The 21,482-nt window shown below is 47.3% G+C and overlaps 1 protein-coding gene across 2 annotated transcripts in view; it reads left to right on the forward strand.

Annotated features, from left to right (window-relative positions):
* The window catches only part of LOC142814319 (uncharacterized), a 130,047-nt gene extending 109,525 nt beyond the window's left edge, over positions 1 to 20,522 (forward strand). For both annotated transcript variants that reach the window (XM_075892987.1, XM_075892986.1), the window contains exon 4: positions 12,479 to 20,522. In XM_075892987.1, coding sequence (XP_075749102.1) covers positions 12,479 to 12,509 — 31 coding nt within the window. In that variant the 3' untranslated portion in view covers positions 12,510 to 20,522. The remainder of the gene's footprint in view (positions 1 to 12,478) is intronic.
* Positions 20,523 to 21,482: the final 960 nt, after the last annotated feature.

Here is a 21,482-nt window from a genome sequence, read left to right on the forward strand (position 1 = left end):
TGTGATGCATTTGCAGTGCAGTTAGTCGCCCTTAAACACAACAACTCAAGTATTCTAACCCTCTCCCCTCCACTCTGTGGCATTCGTGCGTTTAATAGAAGAATAATCAGTAAATTGGTTATTTATTAATAGTTTATTAGGTAAACTTGTCCATCCATAAAACTGCCCCCTCATCTTCAAAAAAAAAATTGTTTTTCTTACCTCTCGTAGTGCCAAACGAATTCTCGCCATATTATCAGGGACCTCCTTATAGTATAACTATGCTCATTTTGAAAATGAGACGGACAAAGTTTTCGTGTATAAATGTTACCGCCTTCTCGGGTTCTAGACAAGATAAACATGAAATATACTGACGTATTCGCGAAAGTGGGCCGATCCTGGAGGGCTTATCTGAGAGCACAGCATAACCGTCGTTATAGCGAACACTTATTCAGCGAATAATTGGTTATAGCGAAGTGAATACAAACTTTGGTTGGTACTTAGCGGCATTTTTGTGCAAACGAAAGTGATGACGCTGCAGCCGCCGCAATATCGGCTAAATTTGAAACTATCGAAAATTGAAATTTTGAAATGGCAATTCATGACCCTTTTACAAAGCACTCTCGACATGTAAAAAGAAAGAATTGCCAGAATACAAAGTGGCCTCAAATATTCGGTTATAAATGTGGCTAAAATGGTTGCGAAAAATTCGGTCATCCAGCACTAGATCACCCGTCTCCGAAACTGATTAAGGAGGCAACACCATTACATGCATGGGCGCTGTGGAAAACTTCGCCATGGGAAGTTAGGGAAAAGCCATAACACATCCACAAACGTTGCAGTATTCTGCAGAACTCGTTTGCAATATCACTCGATAGCTCTAAATATCTCGTTTTATATAAATTCCTGTGTCCGCGTTGGTGACGTTTGTTGCGAGCGAGAAATCGTCCTGTCCTTGACCACAAAATCGAGAATGATGCAAGTAAAAAGAAATAACAAAAAAATCTTCGGTTCAAGGGAGAATCCAACCATGGCTGTCTGTGTGGTAAGTAGACGTTCTACCAAAGAACCAAACTATTGTTCAAAATTCCTCCCCCCTCCAAAAAAAAATGTTAGATGGATGTCATATAGTGCAAGGAGCCTCCTCAACGCATGTCGGAAGCGTGCAATTGCGCCAATCGTCTAAAGATTTGAATTGAGCAACAAGTGGGTGTTTCAAAAGTTCACCCATTACAAAAAGCTCGGACGTAGTTAATCACCATCAGCAGCAGGAGAAGCATCCACAATGTGAACAGCTGCCTAGGTTTGCGTGCTGCCGTGTATACATGTAGTGGGCCCTTCGCGGATTCCCAAAACGAAAACTTTTGGCGTAGTGGGCATTTTGTACTTGCGGGATGCATTCTAGAATAGCTTGAAGCCGCCAGTGTTACGCGCACAGCCGTTAATTTTCTTACGGCATGGTTGAGCGATGCAACGGGAACCGAAGCCAGTATATATCTGTTGAGAAGGCGATACGCCCGGTTACACGATCGCGTTCTACACTTGAAGACGAAGCTCAAGCGCCCTAACTGAGTCCATGCGTTTCCAGTTGTCGATTGATATTCGCCAATAGCTGACATCCTGCTCAGCTCAGTTTGTCGAGCTACCAACCTGGAAATGTGTCTGGTCCCAGTTTCGATCCCACAAAAGGACGAAGTGGTCTTCAACCAAGAACCTCTCCTTTCCTAGAAATTCGTATAGATTTCTTCGCAACTTTGTGCAACAAACAAGGTCTCTTTAATTATCGCTTGTCAATTTAGGATTGGCGAGAAGAGGCCTAATTAACGTTTCGGGTGTTCATCCGGTGTGCTCACACGTCCTTTCGGGGCGTCGCGTATTCCGGTGGGTTAATGCGAAACGCGGAGTATATATATGCCGAACCGTATCTCTCCGCACAGCGTATATGTAAGGCCGCATTCAAGGCACTGCGGCTGTGCTATTTCGTCGACCTCATCCTGTCTCGCCGACATCCGCGGAACCTAGCGCGCGTGTCTCGCGGTGACGTCAGTCTTTCGCGAAGCTTCCCAGAACGAGTGTGCTTCGTTTTGCGCGCACCGCAGCGCCACACCGTTCTCGCGTGCATGCAGTAGACGCAGGACCTGAGAGGCGTGACGACGACGGTGTTGCAACTGTTACCTCGTGCAGCGCCGTATTTTTGCGTCAGTTGTTTGGCTTGTGCGTGCGATCGTTGTTGCATACGACACCTGACCCCTGAGTCACGTGTTTGTGACAAGTGTCGATAGCCTCGGGCTGATTCACACGGCGCGGCAAAGAGTCGCTCGTATACGAGACCGTCGAAGTCACCTCTCGGCGAGCCCTTTTACGGAGCCTTTCGCGATGACGCGATCGCCTGACGGTATGATACATCGACGGATGAGGTGTGTTTCGACATGGCTTCGGTGTTGTGACAGCGTGCCGTCAACGCCCGTACAGGTGACGTCATGACAAGGGTTCACTTGGTGGTATCGACCTGCCGGTTGTGCACCGCTGCTCGTGCTGTTACGGTGCGTCTGTTTCCCGTCTAGACGCGCTGAGTAAGATGTACCGCTGTTGTCATCCCGTGGATGCACGCTGCTGATTCCAGTTATCGACGCGGCCGGGAGAGAAGAGTTCATTGAACTGTAGTTCTCGCCTAGCCGTACCGCTGTACAGTGAAAATACTGAAACATGGTTCCTCGCGAAAGTGGATGCCTGCAGAAGAAGGGTCGAACTGGCGGATTTTTTTTTTTTATAGCCTGGCACGAAAAAGCAAAGCGAGGGAACGCAAGTTTTCCGCCACCAAGGAAGGAAGCGACTAAAGGATTCTAAAAGGCAGAAAGGTTAACCAGAAAGACGTCTGGTTGGCTACCCTGCAATGGGGGATTCGGTAAGGGAACAAGAAAGATGAGAAAGAGGGAAGAGATAAATGAGGCGGAAATGTTGTAGGCCCGTGTGCTGAGATTTGGGTGCACGTTAAAGAACCCCAGGTGGTCGAAATTTCCGGAGCCCTCCACTACGGCGTCTCTCATAATCATATAGTGGTTTTGGGACGTTAAACCCCACATATCAATCAAGAGATGGATGGATGAAAAACTTTTATTGGGGTCCTGAAGGATTCCACCCCCGTTTTATAGGGGTAGGATCGCGGGCCGCTAGAAGTAAAAGAAAAAAAGAAGACAGACAGTAAATTCACTTCTGCGTGTAGGACTCCACCGCAAGTCGCCATCAAAGTTCATTCACATTCTATGTGGTAGCACAAAGCCCATCTAAAAGTTCTGAGCTACGCCGTTGGCATTTATACCAGTGGTCGCACTGTGCGCTGCGGGTAATTATAAATTTACTTGAAATATACCCCGGGCGAAGAAATTTGAGGACATCGTATAAAACACTCCACACAGTACTCTGACCTTGCACAAATCCGTCAGCGAGCCTTTCGCGACAATACTGATGGACAGATGATATACATACGATTGAGCTCAGACCTTCGTGAGCACAAATTGTACCTTCGTGGGCACAAATTGTTTTCGTCTTCTGGTGCTTGGGCCCTCCACAAATAACCGTGGTCACGCGATCTTCATCTTCACACTGCGGAGGTCAAAACACTTGACTTCGACCTTAACCCCGTTTAGCGTCGCTAATGTTCACTAACGCAGAGGAAGAAACCGCAGCAGCGCGAAAGACCTAAACGAGCCTCTCTCTCTTTGTGTGTGTGTGTGTGTGTCTGTTTTTTTTTTCTTTTGTCAATGCTTGACTTTTTTTTTTCTGGCGTGAGGGGGCATTCTAGCCTGCTCATTCTTTTTCCGCTGGGTTTGTTTTTTCACGCTGAAAGAGAGGCAGACATAAAAGCAGCCACTTTCGCTTCTCCCTTTTCGAAGATTGAGTGATTTGCGGGCGAAGATATTCCGCCCTGAGAGAAAAAAGAACAAGAAATAAAAAAAAAGCGGAGTAAGATAATCACGCGGAACAAACAACGGGACGGTTTCGACTAACCTTCGTGGACGGGAATGGTTCGGAAAATCGCGAACAGATGGGAAGACTCTGTTCAACGAACTCCATGTAAGAACTCTGTGGGAAGACGCGTTGTTGCTCGGTTAAGGAGGGGTGCGGGCAGGCAGGCAATAATCGCGACTCCCAAGTAGTGGTTCTCCGCGCGGGGAGTGTTGGTAGGACGCCCGAGAGAGAGATCCGAGCTCCTCGCCTTCGCATTCGTCACTCTCTCCCTCTCTCCCTTCCCGACAGGTGGCGCGCGTTTCAATCGTCGCCGGGTGATGGTCGGTCGCGCCCTCTGTCGTCATTACGTCGCACTCGTCATAATTTACAGCGCAATCTAATTGCTATTTGCACTCCGCCGGGGGCGCGTTCCGCCGTTCCTTCGTGGAAAGAATCAATATCACTTCGCCGTGCCGTTGAAAAGAGATCGCGCCCAGGATGGGGTGAGAATGGCGCTGAAGCGAGGGAGGGGTCCAGTACATAACGCCTGCACTGCACGTATACACTGCCGGACCACCGGCCGTGCAAAATGTGCGCTGTATATATACGCACCGGTAGGCATGAGAACAGGCTTCATTAATCTTGCTTTTTAAAGCAGTGAAGTAGTAGGTGAGAGAAGAAGCGTCCGGCAATGTTCTTTTTTGTTTTCGCCAGTGTGTTGCTGTGCACTCAGCTAAGATGAAAGTGTTGACGCGGTCGACATTGCTGATTTAAAAAAAAACAATAAAAGAAGAAAAAACTTTCCTAATTTTTTTGCGATCCTCTACGTGCCTGGAGAAGCGCACCATCGTTTTTTTTTTCCTCCTTTTCTTTCTGGTTCGCTGTTATTCCACCCCTCTTTGATGTTACTTGATAAGCATTTTTCAGTACGGCCTCGTCATGGTGTTTGCCTCCCTGTGGTCCCGCGAGAACGCGTGATCTTGCGCTAAAGTTGATAAGCAGCAGTGAAACACAAGGTTGTCCGCATACGTTCTTTTCTACTTCATTTCTATTGAAGCAGCGCATGGTGCTCGTCTACAGTAGGCAGCGTTAAATAGCTCGTATGCATGCTGTACTGCTTGTTAGGGACGGTCGTGCAGAGATGTGCTAGTGTATATAAACACTTACCCGAAACTGCGTTGACTATCCCAGCTTTAACCATATTGAATCCGCTAATCTCATTTTGCACTTAGCTGAGTAGGGAGAACGGGAGGGTGATCACTGACCAGATGTCAATTCAGAGTCGGCAATTTCGGACATAAAGCGATCCGATGGTTCTTCGTGTGAGTATAGAGGTAGGCAACTTACCTCACAGGGCTCGTGGTGAATGTCGACGATCTGGCTCAAAGTCATTCAAGCATGATTATGGAGGTTCGGGTCAAATCTATGACGTCACGAGTTCGTCTGCATTGTCGGATGCTATGATTTGTGGGCCCTATACATCGAAGTGAGAGGGGATCATTCGGTGCCTGTGACACAAATGGTTAGAAGGCAATGTTGATGTACTGACTCTTAGCTATAACTTTTAGACTATAATACTTCGGTTCGGTATGCTTCTCTGAACTCGGGCTATAAGAGGTGCCGTAGAGGCGGAGGGGGGGGGGGGGGGGGGCTTTCGAATAACTTTGACCGCATGGCGTTGCTAACGTGCACAGAAATGGAACAGTGCGCTGGTATCGAAGGTGTACCGTTTCTCAAAAGAAAGATAGATAGAGATACGTTAAGGGTAAAAGGGGGAGGTTAACCTGAGAAAGACTCCAGTTTGCCACCCTGTGGTTAAACGTGACCGCCACGGCCGAGCTCGAGTCCGCGTCTTCCGGGCTGAAAACCGTAACCGTTACACAGGCCACCGCTGATGTCAGATATGACGCTTCATAAAAAGTCTCACTCGGTAGGATGTTTCAGCCTCAATGTATGCTACGTGAAGCATCCTACGGCTTAGGTAACGCATTCGTAAACATTTAAATAATCACACCCCGAAAATTTATAGTGAAAGCCGTCAACTTATCACAACGGGAAAGACGGATATGCAAATGTGCGGCTTGGGAGGACTTTGACCTCCGGACTCGAGTTCACCGTACTTTTAGTTTGACTCAACGTCAATCTGATGCACGAGTTTGAAGTCGAAACCGTTGACATTATTCAGCAGACAATTATCAGCATCCAGCCTTACCTCACTCATTGACATCAAAGGTCAAATTAGCCCCACCGTGGTGGTCTAGTGGCTAAGGTACTCGGCTGCTGACCCGCAGGTCGCGGGATCGAATCCCGGTTGCGGCGGCTGCATTTTCGATAGAGGCGAAAAGGCTGTAGGCCTGTGTGCTCAGATTAGGGTGCACGTTAAAGAACCCCAGGTGTTCTAAATTACCGGAGTCCTCCACTACGGCGGCTCTCATAATCATATGGTGATTTTGGGACGTTAAAGCCCACATATCATCATCATCATCATCATCATCAAGGTCAAATTATGATTTTGGTTGCCGCGTTCTCGCTTTCTCTAACTACGACTCTTTTGGGCGATGAAAAAAAAAAAGGAACGAAGCGAAGAAATATAATATACCAAACAAGGAATTTTCGTACGCGCACGCTCATGCAATTCTGAGTATGCCGCTCCGTGAAGCATCCCCATATATTCACAGCTCTTGCCGTCGCAGCTGGCGTTTATATACCGTATAACCGCGACCCCATAAATCGTGCCCCGACGGCAATAGCTTGCTTATTCAGCAGTGCTAACTGGAAGACATGAAAACGTGCCAACAAATGAGGGTATCTTTTAGTTCGCTATTTGGGCGCAAATTATGAAAATGCTCAATAACATCCGATATATTACGGTGCCGACGTGAGTCTATGGAAATATGTCTATAGGCAAACGAATAAAATGAAACCGCCGTAAAGTCCAGATGCTCCCTTCTTCAGACGCCGCCGTTCTCATAATTTGCGATGGACAGGATGTCGAATCCACGTGCGCGGTGCTTCTCTCTCTTTCTCGATGCTTTGAAAGCTCTCGCCGTTTGATAACGGACGCGTTGCGCCTTCGAAAGTTTATACATTCTCCAAACTCGCCCTCCGCGCCTCACTTCACATCGCCCGCTCGGTCTCGTCGCAGACCCCCGCGCGGTCCCCGTGATTGCGCGCGTGCAGCACTTCGTTTCCCGTCGAGGCGCGCGGAACCCATTATTAACGGTGTACTCCTCCGTGTAGAAACATTTGTACACGTTATAATCCCACCGTGCAGCGTGTCTCGGTTACACGCCGATTGCGCGGATAGGGACGGACGGTCTCACTGAGTCAGTTTCAACTGCTTCTCTTTGTGCATGCTGTTTGCACATACACGTCCGCTATCCCTCCGTTTCAACGTTTCCTTTTCTTCTTTCGTCTTTGTTTTCCATTACTGTACCGCGCGGCTTTATTATGAAGCGACGCGCGTTGAATGCAAGCTGCCCGTCGCCCGCCGTGAACTCGATGAAGCGCTGTTTCCGCTTCGCATTTTACACACGGCGTCGTCTCGTTAGCGGAAGACACGCGCGGAATCGCCGTCGTTTGGCGATTATCTGATGCGCTGAACAACGAGTGCGCATGCCTACCGAGGCCGTTACTGCGTTGTTTATTTACGTTTTTTTTTTTTAGTCGTCGCCGGGTGCGCAGGCGGTAAAGCTATAAATTCGCCACGGTTTTCGTGCTGGGCATTTCGTCTCCGACGATGTGCGCGTACGGGCAGGTGGGCGGAATTAAAAGAGCGCGGGAGAGAAGTCGCAGGCGAGGGGGCTTTTGCGTGCAAGGAGCTTGTCGACGACCCCCCGCTGGCGAGCCTGCGCGGTATAGCTTGCGCTTGTCGCAGACACGCTACGCCAGGTTAGGCCTGGGTTTTTCTTCTCCTTCCCTGCCGGGGTATCGTCGCTGCGATGCTAGATGCGTCCGTGTGGCGCTGTACTTACGTGTTATGCGTGTGCGTACGCAACTACAAGGTATCCTTCCTTCCTGCCACCGCGGCTCGTGTGAAAATTAGCGTTGTCCGCGAGATCGTACGCAATTGTGCCAGGTTATACGATGCGTGACGACCCATGGACTTGTGAGGTGCACAGGGAGGGTTCCTATTAAAAAAATATAAACTGGGAAGTGGTCTCTCGTGTTCTTGTAGCCGCTGGGACCCACCGTTAGTCATTCGAGCATATTTTTGTCTACCTTCTCTTAATTTTTTTTTCTTGGCTTTTACGAGGAAGCCACAACGCATTGCTGAACTTTTTTTCCTTTCGTACATTGCCTTGAATACCAAATACCCATGGCCTTGCATGAGGGCTTAGTGATATATCCACTCACTGGCTTCAACTGTTCAGTTGGTTCCTAATAGCCACACGACCTCTGAGCTTAAAGGGCCCCTAAACCATACCGAGTTCGTTAACGTGCCCCTAAATCTGGGGTTCGTTAATGTGCACCCAAATCTGGGCACACGGGCATGCAACACTTTCGCCTCCATCGAAAATGCAGCCGCCGCAGCCGGGATTCGATTCCGCGACCTGCGGGTCGGCAGCCGAGTATCTTAGCCACTACACCACCGCGGTGGGGCAGACGGGATTTAGGGGTCCTTTCTGCAATACTCGGACATATAGTGCGCGTGACCTCATCCAGACTGTCTCCCAAGTCAGAGCTCGTATACATCGCGGATGCGACTGAGACTGAAAACACGGGAAAATATTGCCCTCAACCGCACACACCACGCGCATGTGTTCGAATGCTCTCAGCACCTCACATAAGTCATGTGCTCGCTCATGTTCTTCATATCGTGTGGTCGGGGAACTTACGCGCTAGCATGCTTGTTCACCAACATGTCGGTGAACAAGCATGCTAGCGTGTAAAATAGTGGACTGTTAGACTGTATAAACGAAGCGAATTTGGGTGTGTAATTCTGATACGACGAATTAATTCTGATACGACTAATTCCTATGAAAGCTCCCTAAATTTAAAGAAAAATGCACTGAAGTGCAATATACAGAAGCACGTTAGGAAAAATCTTGGCATTTTATTAAGTTGACCTTATAGCTGGTTTTCAGAAGCCTAGAATGGGAACAGTTAGGAATAAGAGTTAGTAGAGAGTACCTTAGTAACCTGCGCTTCGCCGATGACATTGCATTGCTGAGTAACTCAGGGGACGGATTGCAACTCATGATTTCGGAGTTAGACAAGGAGAGCAGAAAGGTGGGTCTTAAAATGAATCTGCAGAAAACGAAAGTAATGTACAACAACCTCGGAAAAGAGCAGCGCTTTGAGATAGGTAATAGTGCACTTCAAGTTGTAAAAGACTATGTTTACTTAGGGCAGGTAATAACTGCGGGGCCGAACCACGAGATGGCAAGCACTCTCAAATTATGACAGGTAGATTGCCACTATCCCTCAAAAGGAAGGTATATAACAGCTGTATCTTGCCGGTACTTAGCTACGGAGCAGAAACCTGGAGACTTACAAAGAGGGTTCAGCTTAAATTGAGGACGACGCAGTGAGCAACAGAAAGAAAAATGGTATAGGTGTAACCCTAAGAGACAAGAAGAGAGCAGAGTGGATTAGGGAACAAAGGGGTGTTAAGGATATCATAGCTGAAATCAAAAAGAAGAAATGGACATGGGCCGGGCATGTAGCGCATAGACAGGATAACCGCTGTTCGTTAAGGGTAACTGACTGGATTCCCAGAGAAGGCAAGCGGGTTAGGGGGAGACAGAAGGTTAGGTGGGCAGATGAGATTAAGAAGTTTGCGGGTATAAATTGGCAGCAGCAAGCACAGGACCGGGTTAACTGGCGGAACATGGGAGAGGCCTTTGTCCTGCAGTGGTCGTAGTCAGGCTGATGATGATGATGACCTTATAGCTGTGCTTGTGTGCGTGCTCTGGGCTATTTCACTTGTTAAGGTGGCGCTCAGAGCGAATTCTCGCACTTCTACCAGTGCAGCACGGGCATTTTTGATCGCGATCAAAGTCGACACGCATTTGGCTCAATCCGTATCAGATTTTACTGCACCGTTTAATCGCCTTCAGGCCCAATCGCGGCATCAAGACTGTCACGATATTGCTACCTGCTCCTAATTTGATCTAGATTACTTCGGACCACTTTGCAGAGTCCGCTGTTGATCCCTATCAGAAAATTCTACCCGTATTGGCGCTGTACGCAGTCATCAAAAAGTTCCCGTACGATGCCGGTATCATTAACGGCGTCTGCCCTGGATTGTAGGCGATGTAATTAAAGGCAGACCTTAAGAGAAACGTTTCGTTTACAAGCCACTTATAATTAATTAATCACGCGGCCATTGACTTGCCGATTGTGAGGAACAGCTTGTGACAGTATAGTGCAACGTCGATCACACTGTAGAGGAAAAGTGTGAGCGCATTTTCAGTGCGGCCGGTGGAGGTTGTTCGTTTAATCATGTAGTACAATCAGCAAGGAATTGTAACGTTTTCAACATGAATGTAACCACTAATGTTAATATTGGCTCTCATGCAAATGTATTCGAGTGGAAATCACGCCAACATGGCTCGAATTGTAGACGCTGCGTGCGAAAGTACGCGCAAATTTAGCCATAAATATTGGCGTATCATAGCGTGAGAACCGTACAACTTTTCGAAGATGTACACTTGTGCTCTCAGTCGTTATTTTCCCAAGTTACACATTGGAGTAAGGCCAAGGAATGAACGTATTTCTTTCGTGGTCGTCGGTCTCCTAGCAGCCACGGTTTTTTCAAGAGTGTCTATCTGTGGCTGCACGATGCCGTGGCCTACAATATGTCCCAGAAACTTCTAGAAACTTCACAGAAGTGAAACCCACTTCACTTTCGGATGGCTTGATGGTTAAGCCTGCGTTCTTGGCTTCTTGGAAAGAAGCGTCGGGGGGTATTGACATGTTCCTTTCAGGTTTTTGTGGTAATTAAGACGTCATCAAAGTAGTGGTATAGATATTGGGGATATCATGTACTACTTTCTTCATCAGGCAGGTGAAAACAGCTGGTGCGATCTTTACGCCGAACGGCATGAATCGAAACTGACTTTTCTCTTCATTGCAAAGGAAACGAAATTGCGGCAGCCGAGACGCACGCTTCGTCGTATACGAAATCTTTGCGAAGAAACTCTCTGTGTTCCCTTGTGTCGGTTAACGAGCAACTTGTCGTTACCTTGCAGAGTGTATAGGCGCACTTTCGTACCCGACTTTGGTCCCTCCTGTATGCGGATGTCTTGCCAACACATAACCATCGTTATGAGTGGTGTTGGTGTTCATCAAGCGCAGCATAATGGCGACTTACGTGAGCACGTCTTGGTACGTTACGGTTCTCTTGAGGTATCGTTAGGTTTTCTGGCGAAATGAATCGAGTTTGGCTGCACGCCGCATTGGCGAGATAATTTATTCTCGTCCGGCCATAACATTTTCCTGCACGGAGAGCATTGACGGCACGAAAACTTAGACGTGAACCTGAGGAGAAACGGGAGATCCTATAGGCCCGTTGAAATGGCAGAAAGCGGTACGTCACACCGTATATATACCGGCACTCTGCACAAGAAATAGCGACTGAATCAAAGAAATAAGGGTTACAGACAGCTCCTATGGTTCCCGGAGCTGGCAGAATGGCTGTCACTGTTCTTGCGCTAATAGCCGTCTGCCTCTATTTCCTGTACCGCAGACTGTTGCTAAACCTGGACGTCAAAGCATATAAAACAACGGACGAATGCTGTTCACGGCCCACGGGTTTTATGATACAAACTAGCAATCGCTGCGGACTGCGCTAACGTACTTTTTTTTTTTTTTGCACTTCTTGCTAAACGCGTCTCCCGCTCGGCCGGTATTCTTGGTACAGCCGTTTTCGACATCGCGCGCGTGCATGTCTCTCGTTCCTCGCGCGGTTTCACATCCGCGCGATCCGTGCCCGCCTTTGCGAGCCGTGTGTCGTGTTCCTCCTGGTTCGAGATAAAAGTAAGTCTAAAAGTGCGTATACTTTATAAGAGAATCACGACCTTCGACTTTTGAAATCCGCAGTCCAGACGAATCCGCCATGGGCAGTCTCTCGTGGCCGCGCGCGTATATAACGTAGTTCCGTCGAATCTTTGATCGCGTGCCGTCTCGGTGCATGCACGGTGAGTCATGGAATGACGCGTTCCTTTCGCTTATCCCGGTGTCGACGCCGCCGCAATGCGTGCATATACTTTCGGACGTCCTGTTGCTATAGCCTCGCGGATGCGCGGCTTTTGGCCCTTCGAGCAGAACGAGACTGTCCAGCGCGTCATTACTGTCGGTTCACCGGGGTCAATAGTGAATCAACGGCTGTTTATTCCTTTCGAACACGCTCGAGAAACTGTATACGCGGTCTAGACTATGTTGCGCGCAGTTTGCAGTTTTTTTTTTTTTTAGCGTTTGTTGTAAGCGCTCTGTACGCGTGCTTGATCCTTTGTTTTCATTGGTCAGCGCTGACTTCTCAAATTTCGTATTCTCTCTCTCTCTCTCTCCCATCTCGCTTTTCTTTTTTTCTTTAACTATTTCGTAGAATTGCAACTCCACACGGGCCGCAAGAGTGAGTCACCGGGAGCCAGTGAAGGAGGAGCGCTACTGCCGTCATTCACTCGGGCTACACCGTGCGACGACGGCACGTCGCGCTGCTGTGTGCACCTGAAGTGAGGTAGTAGGTTGTATAGTTCAGAACTACATCTGCCAAGGAGAGCTAACTGTACAACCTGCTAACTTTCTTCGGGTCACACAATGTTCGTCGAGGAGCCATCGAGACGTCGGAAGACGTGCGCTGCATGCACCACCGGGCTTATTATAAAAGCAATTTCATCGTGGTTTTTTTTTTTCTTCGGTCCGGACGCGGCGTTCTCTTCGTGTCCTCACTCACCGTTGGATCTAGGACTGAGGTGAGTGCAACTCTGCCAGCTTGTTTGCGGTTACCGCCCCGAAGGCGCCTTTTTAGTGGCAGTAAGCAACACCAGCTCGAGCAGTGCGAGTGAAAACGAGTAGGAAACATATAGAAGGTAGACTTGGACGTTTCTGTATCTGTCTTGTCTTTGCCCCTCGTTTTCAGTTCCTCTGATCGACCAACTATTAGCAACAAGCCAACCACCGCTGTTAAGTGCCGTTTGGGGCAACCAATATGCAGATAGCTTACGGAATTCGTGGTATATGGCATAGAGTTTTCGAATAGGGCCTTTTCTTTAGACTTGTGTAATTTTCTTTCTTTTGATTTGAAGAGAAAATTACGTTCGTGCCCCGTCAGTAAAAATTCGTATGAATGTTCCTTGTACCCTTGCTACAGTGGCGTTGGTTTCAATCAGTGAAATATTACAGCGAAAGCCGCAGTTTATATAGTGCTGAAAATTGCTGCCTGCCGCCGTACTTCCCTTTTTGAAGGAGTGTAAGGTAGCTTCTTTACGCTTGCGCTGTAACCGCGGTTGTATCGTGTAGGTAATTTGATGAAGTAACACTTTTCGACGTGTTTTCGTTTTGGTTCTTCAATTCACTACGTTAGCTTGAGTAGTCCAGAAAGATGGACAAGGATTGCGTACTATATATCGTTATGCCTAAAAGAGTAACGACGACACCCACACCCATTCCTTGTCTCTCTCTCCGCACTGTTCAAGGTAACTTTTATTAAGTATGCTGGCTGATTTAACTTGTGGCTTTCGTAGGACGCTAGTGTTTTACCCAGTGAGGCATCAGGCAATCTCGACAGCGACGCCAAAGGTAACATTGATATAACGCGTGCAATCTGCCAGATAACGCTGTTCTCGTACAGGCTGCAGTTGAACGATTGATGTTGTATATATACATAGGTATAGCTACACAAACGTTTAGCGTACATTACTATGAATTGAAGTACAATTTATGGCACCCGTGTGACAGTGTTATAGCATGTTTATGTTGTGTACTTAACATTAGCAGTAAGAAAAAAGAAAGGCAGTCTAGCACATGAGGTGGTGATCAAAGTATCTCGGGTACTTATTACAGGCCGTAATAATACATTCTATGGAAGTTGCTGGCGTATTGGCGCGCAGGGAGTGATCTTGTAGCTTCCTATATCCAATCTATTAGCACAGTGCCTAGAAAAGTACATTCTAGGCACTATATATACTGTAGGGGGCTCGTTCGAGCGGCTATGGCTGCTGGATTATGCTTTTGAATTGCTTTAGAACGGTCAGACATGACAGTGTAGCATCCTTTGAAGGAAAAAAAAATGACCGTTTTAGAGGACTGTACCTAAATTTAAGTTCGCCGCCAACCATATGAATCACTGGGCGAAAAACCTCACGTGCAAGCATTATTGCTAGACGCCTGCGACGAAACGTTTCTTCCGTATTGTATAATGTATAAGCCCGCAGTAATGCGTCTCACCCCGCCCACACCAACCGCTCACGGGACTTTAATTAATGACGCTCGCTCGCCTCGGTTAAAGGTAAACGGCCACGGGACAGACAAAAAAGGCTCATCTCTCTCTCTCTCTCTCTCTCTCTCGCCACCATCCTTTGGTTACCGTAAGCGCGCGCGCGCGGGGCCAGCGTCCGATAAGGGCGCGAAAAACGGGCGCATCACGCGAGTCCGGCGGTCGTCGTTCTCCCATCTGGCGGACAAACGGCCGCTTGTTTTCTCTCGCGCGCTTTCTTTCTTCCACCCGTTCTCTACCGATTTCGTATAAAAAGAGGTGCGCACGGAATCCTTTCCATAAAAAGAAGGCATGAGAAAAAAACAAGGAAAATAAAGGCTCTATTCCTCCCCGCCCGCGTCCCATCTGCCGTGCCTGCGGTCAAGGCGAAGGACTTATATCGACGCGCTTCCGTTCGCGCGCGCTTAGCGAACACTCTCTCACACCTCTCCCTTTCTCTCCCATGGCTCCTTCTTTGTCCAGCAGCTCACGGCGTCTCCACTCACGCATCCACAAACTCGTAAATTAGGGAGCCTACATTAACCGCAAAAAAAAAAACAAAATGGTCATGTAGGCCCGCTATCGTAAACTTGATGAGCGCGCTCTCTGTACAGGTTTACGCCGCAATTGTTTACGTCAGCACTGCCGTAAGAATAACGGCACCTAATTACGGCCTGGGGCGTCGAAAAAACAGGAAGATGGCCGCCGCGGTGCAGAAGGGTCTACGCTGCTCGATCAGCTGCAGCTGAGCCAAAGGTTTCGGGTTCGAGCCCCGTCGTGGCGGTCGCATTTCGATAAAGTCGAAAGGCCAGAGGCCCTTATACTGTGCGTTGTCAGGGTACGTTAAAAACAAACACCGGATAGCGGAAATTTACGGAGCCCTCCACTGCGGCGTCTCTCGTATTGTATATTTCGCGTCGGGGCGTAGAACACCAGTAATTGTGAACGACAGGAAGGTGAGCTATAAGAGTGAGGGTTGCGCAAGTTGGTGACAGTGAATGAACGTGTGAAGCAACGCAAAGAGACAAGACACGAAAGCCAGTGGATGTCCTGTCCAACCGTTTCTTGCATTTGTGCCTTGCCTCCTTGCGCTATTTCACACGTCAAAACGAGTTGAGTGTAGGCCTCGCTCAACTCGTGTCTCGTGCCTTTGCACGCCTCGTTAGTTCATTCCACGACGCTTCTGAGAATTGAGCTTTCGCCAAAAATTACCAGAAGGAACGCTTGGAGCAGCGACGGCTGCTCTACTTTGGGAACGATGAACAGCACGTATGAATTGGCGTTGTAGTCTTGCGTGTACTGTGATACGCTCTTACGTGCGCGTTCTCTCCATGCAACGAATATTTTAGGCGTCTTAGTTCTCGATGCAGTAGACATGTATATACCATCTCTGCCTTCATTTATGTTCTGTACTGTACTTGTGATCATAACCCCACTCTATCCCCCCCTATGTAATGCCCATCCGGGCCTTTAGTGTATTTAAATAAATATACACGTATGTAATTGTTCGGTCGAGATGCTTTGAAGATTGTAGCGGCGCTAATTAAATATACAAACTTGGTCCTTCCGTCGTTACATATAAAATCAGAATAATTCCGAAGGCGTTGTTGGTTACGCTTTCCTTCGCAAGCTTCTGTGGCCATTTTTCGTGAGTAAACTCGGTAAAGTGGGACAGAAGAAAAGGCCAATTCGTCGTTTCATCATAGGTGCGAATTGTAACACTAGTATCACCACATGTCGCTGTAAATTATTATCTCGCAACGTCACAAAGCTCGAAGGACGTAGCTCACTGATTTACGTGTGGGTGCACTGACAATCGTTTTCGAGCTGGGTCAGCTGCTATACACTTGTACGTCCAGAGCAGCTTTTGTTAGGCTTGGACGTTAGCGCCACATAATCTAGCACCGATGGACGTCGACTCGGTGGCGGAGCTTCCCGTGGTGATGTTTGGAGGCAGCTACACTTTTGAGTAAATAACTTCAGAACTATACAGCTTAGATTAGTGCGTCTATCGAAGGGTGTGTTTGGGAAGAGAAGGGAGAGTACCTTCAGGGGAAACTCGTGGCACATTCGATTGTAGTTCTCACAGCAGTCGAGCTTAGTTTTTCGCTATGAACCCTCTAGAAGTGAATATATTAAGGTCGAGCTTTTTTACTTTTTTTTCTCTTTATGTTTCTCGCTTACTTTCTCTTCAATTTGTATACATAGCTTTGTTTTCGTTACGTCATTCGACGACAGCATGCGACAGCCCTGGCCCCCAATGTGCTCCACACTTATGTAAGTTTCCTCATTTAAGGAGTAACGATTCACCACCGTTCTCAACCGCTCTTGAGTGGTTGAGAACGGTGGTGAAACGGAGGCAACCAGTATGCGCAATGTTGGGCGGCGCGACATCCCGAAGCTACAGAGGGTCCCAGAAAAGGAACGTAACTGCCCTATAACTTGAGACGTTTCACGACTTCACAGTCGCCTATACCGAAGCCAGTAACGAATCCCACTGGTAACTTAGCGGCACCGAATTCTGCCTCGAGCAGTGAATCATCGCAAAAAAAAATGGGCAAAAAAGTTTCTAAAATCTGCAGATGGCTTTATTTATTCAGCCTTCGCACTTTTTTTGGGGGGTGGAGTGTTCACACATCTATACTGTGCTGCCAATTTCCCCACAAAGGACAAAATAATAAATGGATAAACCATGGCGCAGACATTTTCCTGCGTCATAAGGATGAAATAACGTCTCGGCAATGGAGCACTTTCTGCGGACGAGGACAAACTTAATGAATTTTGGTGCGCGCACAAAGCGGTGAGTCTCGAAAACGTGTACAACCCGTGTGTACAGTCAACGAATGAGGCAATCGACATTATTGTGATAGCACTCGTCCTGTTAAAGCAACATAATAACAAGTGAGACGCATGTAAAAAAAATTTTAGTCCTTAGAAATTTGTAGGGATTGATTGATTGATTGATTGATTGATTTGTGGGGTTTAACGTCCCAAAACCACCATATGATTATGAAAGACGCCGTAGTGGAGGGCTCCGGAAATTTCGACCACCTGGGGTTTTTTAACGTGCACCCAAATCTGAGCACACGGGCCTACAACATTTTCGCCTCCATCGGAAATGCAGCCGCCGCAGCCGGGATTTGAACCCGCGACCTGCGGGTCAGCAGCCGAGTACCTTAGCCACTAGACCACCGCAGCGGGGCAATTTGTAGGGACACTGAGAAGAAAAGCAACTTTTCTTGTAATTGTAAAGTTCAGTTTCACCGTCCCGAAAACATTACTCTTATCGCCAGGCGACGCTTTCTAAGCGAGAAAACGTGTGAAAAAAAAAGTGCTTTTCGAGACGCCATCTTTAGATACGCGCACCACCGTGACCTCGTGAATTTCGATGGCGTCTACTTGATGCTACTTAGTTTCTTATAGCAAAATGAAGCACATTGTCATCTGGGAGTGCCAAACACTTATCATACCAAGTTTCAAAAATTTTCAGCGAGCCTATGTCGCCCAAATACGAAAAAGACATATTGAAATTAGTGACGTCATGCTTGGAGGTTTCGGCGCGAAATTTGCAAATTAAACTTCAACCTTGATATATGAAGAAAGGAAGTAGAGTTGTCGGAGTATACAGTTTATCAATATAAACCAAGTGACTTTTTTTTTACACTTTAATGTCTCTTTACCACTACACTAATATAAACAGTGAACAAGAAAGTCGCCTCATTGAACAAGTCACCAACGCACCCCAGGGGAAGTTACTGAAGCTCTCAACCATGAGCAATCTCAACATCGAACACACGCTTTATATACATACCAGCGCCGAAGATCAGTGGGAAGCTTAAAGAGATGAAAAATTCGTGAACACGTATGCTATGTCACAGGAGACGACGTTTCATATCTGATTATCGAAATCTGCAACAGCTGAGATGGTTTCGAGATTGCGATAGTAGCAGCAAGAGGTACCTCATTTATAAGGTTAAGAAAAATCTGTCTAGCTTTTCAGATAAGATGAAGATGCGTAAGGTTCAAGAGATTTTCTTACAATCTTTATACATTGACATTTATTTGAAAATATTTGTTAAACAATAGAAGGAAGATGTACAAAATTGGTGATCTACACGGTAAAACTCTTCGTGCCCGCCGATTTAGGGCATGCCGTCGAGCACACCGTTGGTGGCCCGCGTTTGTCAACAGTGGAAGGATCGGCGACAGGTTATCTTGACACTAGAGCGAAGGCTGCGGTGGCCGGAACTCCGCACATTTCTTCTTGATCCGTAAGTAGAACGGCAGCTTGCGGCCGGATATCGGTTTTGCTTTCTCGCGTCGCTCGGGCGTTTAGAAGAATATATGCACGAAAAGTGAATGGGAGAATCATGTCGATGGTTCAGTGTACAATTTAGTGTCGCGGTACGTAGTTGTCTTCTTTTTTTTCTTCTCATTTTCTTGGAGAACTAAACAGCGCGTTTGCAGCTGCACACTGACCCACACGTCACGGACGTCATATTTACTTTGGAAAGCGAGTGAGCAGGAAAGCTGGAGCTGTGTTATGAATGGCATAAAAAGGAAGGCGTTCTTGAAAAGCTAAGAATAACTGAGTTTATGACTTCCCGCAACTGTTTGATTCTCAAAATGAATCGCTTTCTTTTTTTCACAGCAAGGCAGATGACAACATTATCAGTAAACATGAGTACTCTTTTTTTTTTTTTTGATGGGGCATGCGTTTCGGTTCTGTAGCTTCCACAGTGCTGTCAAGCAAAGTTGTCACCGCGCATTTGATGAATACTAGTCTAGTTTTCGAAACGTCCGTCTCCGACGACACGCCGGGTTAAGCGAGTTTTTCATCCATTACACTATCGCTGTCACTACCGAATTTCGATGAGGCTTTCAGAGATGATCTTTGCAATGCCTTACTGTAGGAGTCGGTGGACATTACTGTACGAACGCCGATAAAAGCTAACCATTTCGGACGTCCAAGTCCGCCTGTGTCTCGTTTTTAGTTGAACACGTGGTTGGCATGCCGTTCCAGAAGCTTATTCACAGCCTGCAGTGTAATATACCATAGAAGAGGGAACGTTAAAAAAAAGTTCTCTTTTGTGTGCTCTTTCAAAATTTATGCGCGGTTTGAGTTGTGTTTCACTAGCCATAGTGGTAATGTCCTCACTTAGTATGACTATGGGGGTGCTCAAAGAAAAAGAGGAAGACGACTTCTCCTTTGTCAGAGTCCACTCAATATGCTACAGGTGGCTATGCTCTATATGATATATGCTGCATTACGCCAAGCGACGACGGCACTAAAGTGCTCGGCACTTAAAACGTGTTAGTTCCTTACTAGCTTACTGGGATAGGCAAGGAAGCTGATGAACTTGATAGCCCCTCTGCTGTGTCTTTTATTACTGTAGGTACAATCAACAACCTCGTGGACAGTGCCGTTCGTTTAACGACATGAGGTGCTGTGGCATGGGATATAGGTAAGTTGCTACCGCCTACGTCCCAAGGAAGGAAGACATCGATACCTGTTCAGCCGTAGGATCATCCTCGTTGCTAGGAGCAGCGGCAGCGGCCCTGTTCCCCACTCCCTGAGACCCTTACTTGTGATGCGTTCTGCGCCGCCTTCCCAGGTTAGGTTCTCAGGCCCTGGGTAACAGTTTGGAGAACGCAGCGGTCACCAAGTTCAACCTGCAGGACACAAGGAGCAAGATGAAAAAAGTGACACTTTTCGCGGGCATGTCGGGTTTCCTATTCTGTATTTAGGTTTCGTGTATACTGTTTCGCGTGCACTCGAAGAAGGAAAGAGTATGAGGGACTCTTTTTGCGAGTCCTGACTTGCCTCGTATGTGACTCTCTTCAGGGAGGTACGTTAACTCTCTTGTAGATCACGTGACTCTGATTAGAGAGTATTAGCATGACTGATATACGCTCAACATAGCTGTCACATTACACAGTCAACAACTTTTTTTCATTCACCACTATTCCTATTCCGGCCTGAATCTTTGTTGAATAAAGAAAAATTGCTGGTTCTTCCTTCATGTGACATGTTGACTGTATTTTATGCGTGTGGTTAGTTTTACCTAGCTTGAATCTGTGCATACTGTATATTATAAGACTGAAAAAGCTCAAATATGTAAAGTATGTGTGCTGAAAAAGTTGTATTCTGAATAAATGAAGCTGTGGCACCGCACTATTTTCTCGAAGCACTTTCTCGCAGGCAGTGGCGCTCCGATTTGAGAGTGTGCACTTCGCAGAGAAGCTCCATCGCTCATCTCGGGAAAGGGCCAATTACAACGCTGCAGGTTGAATGGTATACAGCAAAAAGAACGAACTGTACCATGCAACAGATTTGTCGCGGACTGTCGTACCAAGAGCAGCTAGCTTGTTCACATCAGGCTATAATAAATTCATCGCTGCTTCGCTCAGATAAACTCGTAGCGCAAATGTCGCTGTACATTGAACAAAGGCTGTGGAAGATAGAAGTTCAGTGGGAGATAGAGACTTGAAGCGATTTCATGAAAATACTGTGAACCCGGGAGCGTAGCTGAAGCCACCGTTTTGACAAGTGGACTTCCTTCCTTTCTTCATGACGACAACGGCCGTAGGTAGTTGCATTCTTGAAGAAAGCAAGTCCACTTGTCAGGACATTGCTTTACGTTTACTCGTGGGAACGGACAATGAGTAGAACTTGCGCCTAAATACGCCCAATAAGCTACATGAAGGAGGCGCGTATCACTGCTTAATCAATGCGTAACACTTATGTTAATGAGGGAACATGGATAACAGGGCAGTCGCACAATTTGTGTGCTTACTACATTTGTTGTGAACTCGTGTGCCCCATGAGAAGGCACAAGCAAGATAACGGTTGAGTAGGTCATGGCACTCGCTTCCGAGACGTCGATAATGACCCCAAGTTTCGCGCACTGCTTCTCTGCATTGGGGAAGCAGAAATAGCATTCATTCAGAGGACATGGATTGTCGCACTCTAAGGTGCACAGGTTCATCGGTGGAGCGCCACTACATTCGAAAGGTGAGGTTTCAGTGCTACTGGAGGCACCTGTGTTTTCTCTATACGGCTCATGTCGACGCTGGCACAACACTCTGCCGCACAAGTGTGGCAAATACTCATTTATCTTCCAATTTCGTTGGC

Source organism: Rhipicephalus microplus, chromosome 4 (genome assembly GCF_043290135.1).
Source record: "Rhipicephalus microplus isolate Deutch F79 chromosome 4, USDA_Rmic, whole genome shotgun sequence".
In the NCBI taxonomy this organism is placed as follows: domain Eukaryota; kingdom Metazoa; phylum Arthropoda; class Arachnida; order Ixodida; family Ixodidae; genus Rhipicephalus; species Rhipicephalus microplus.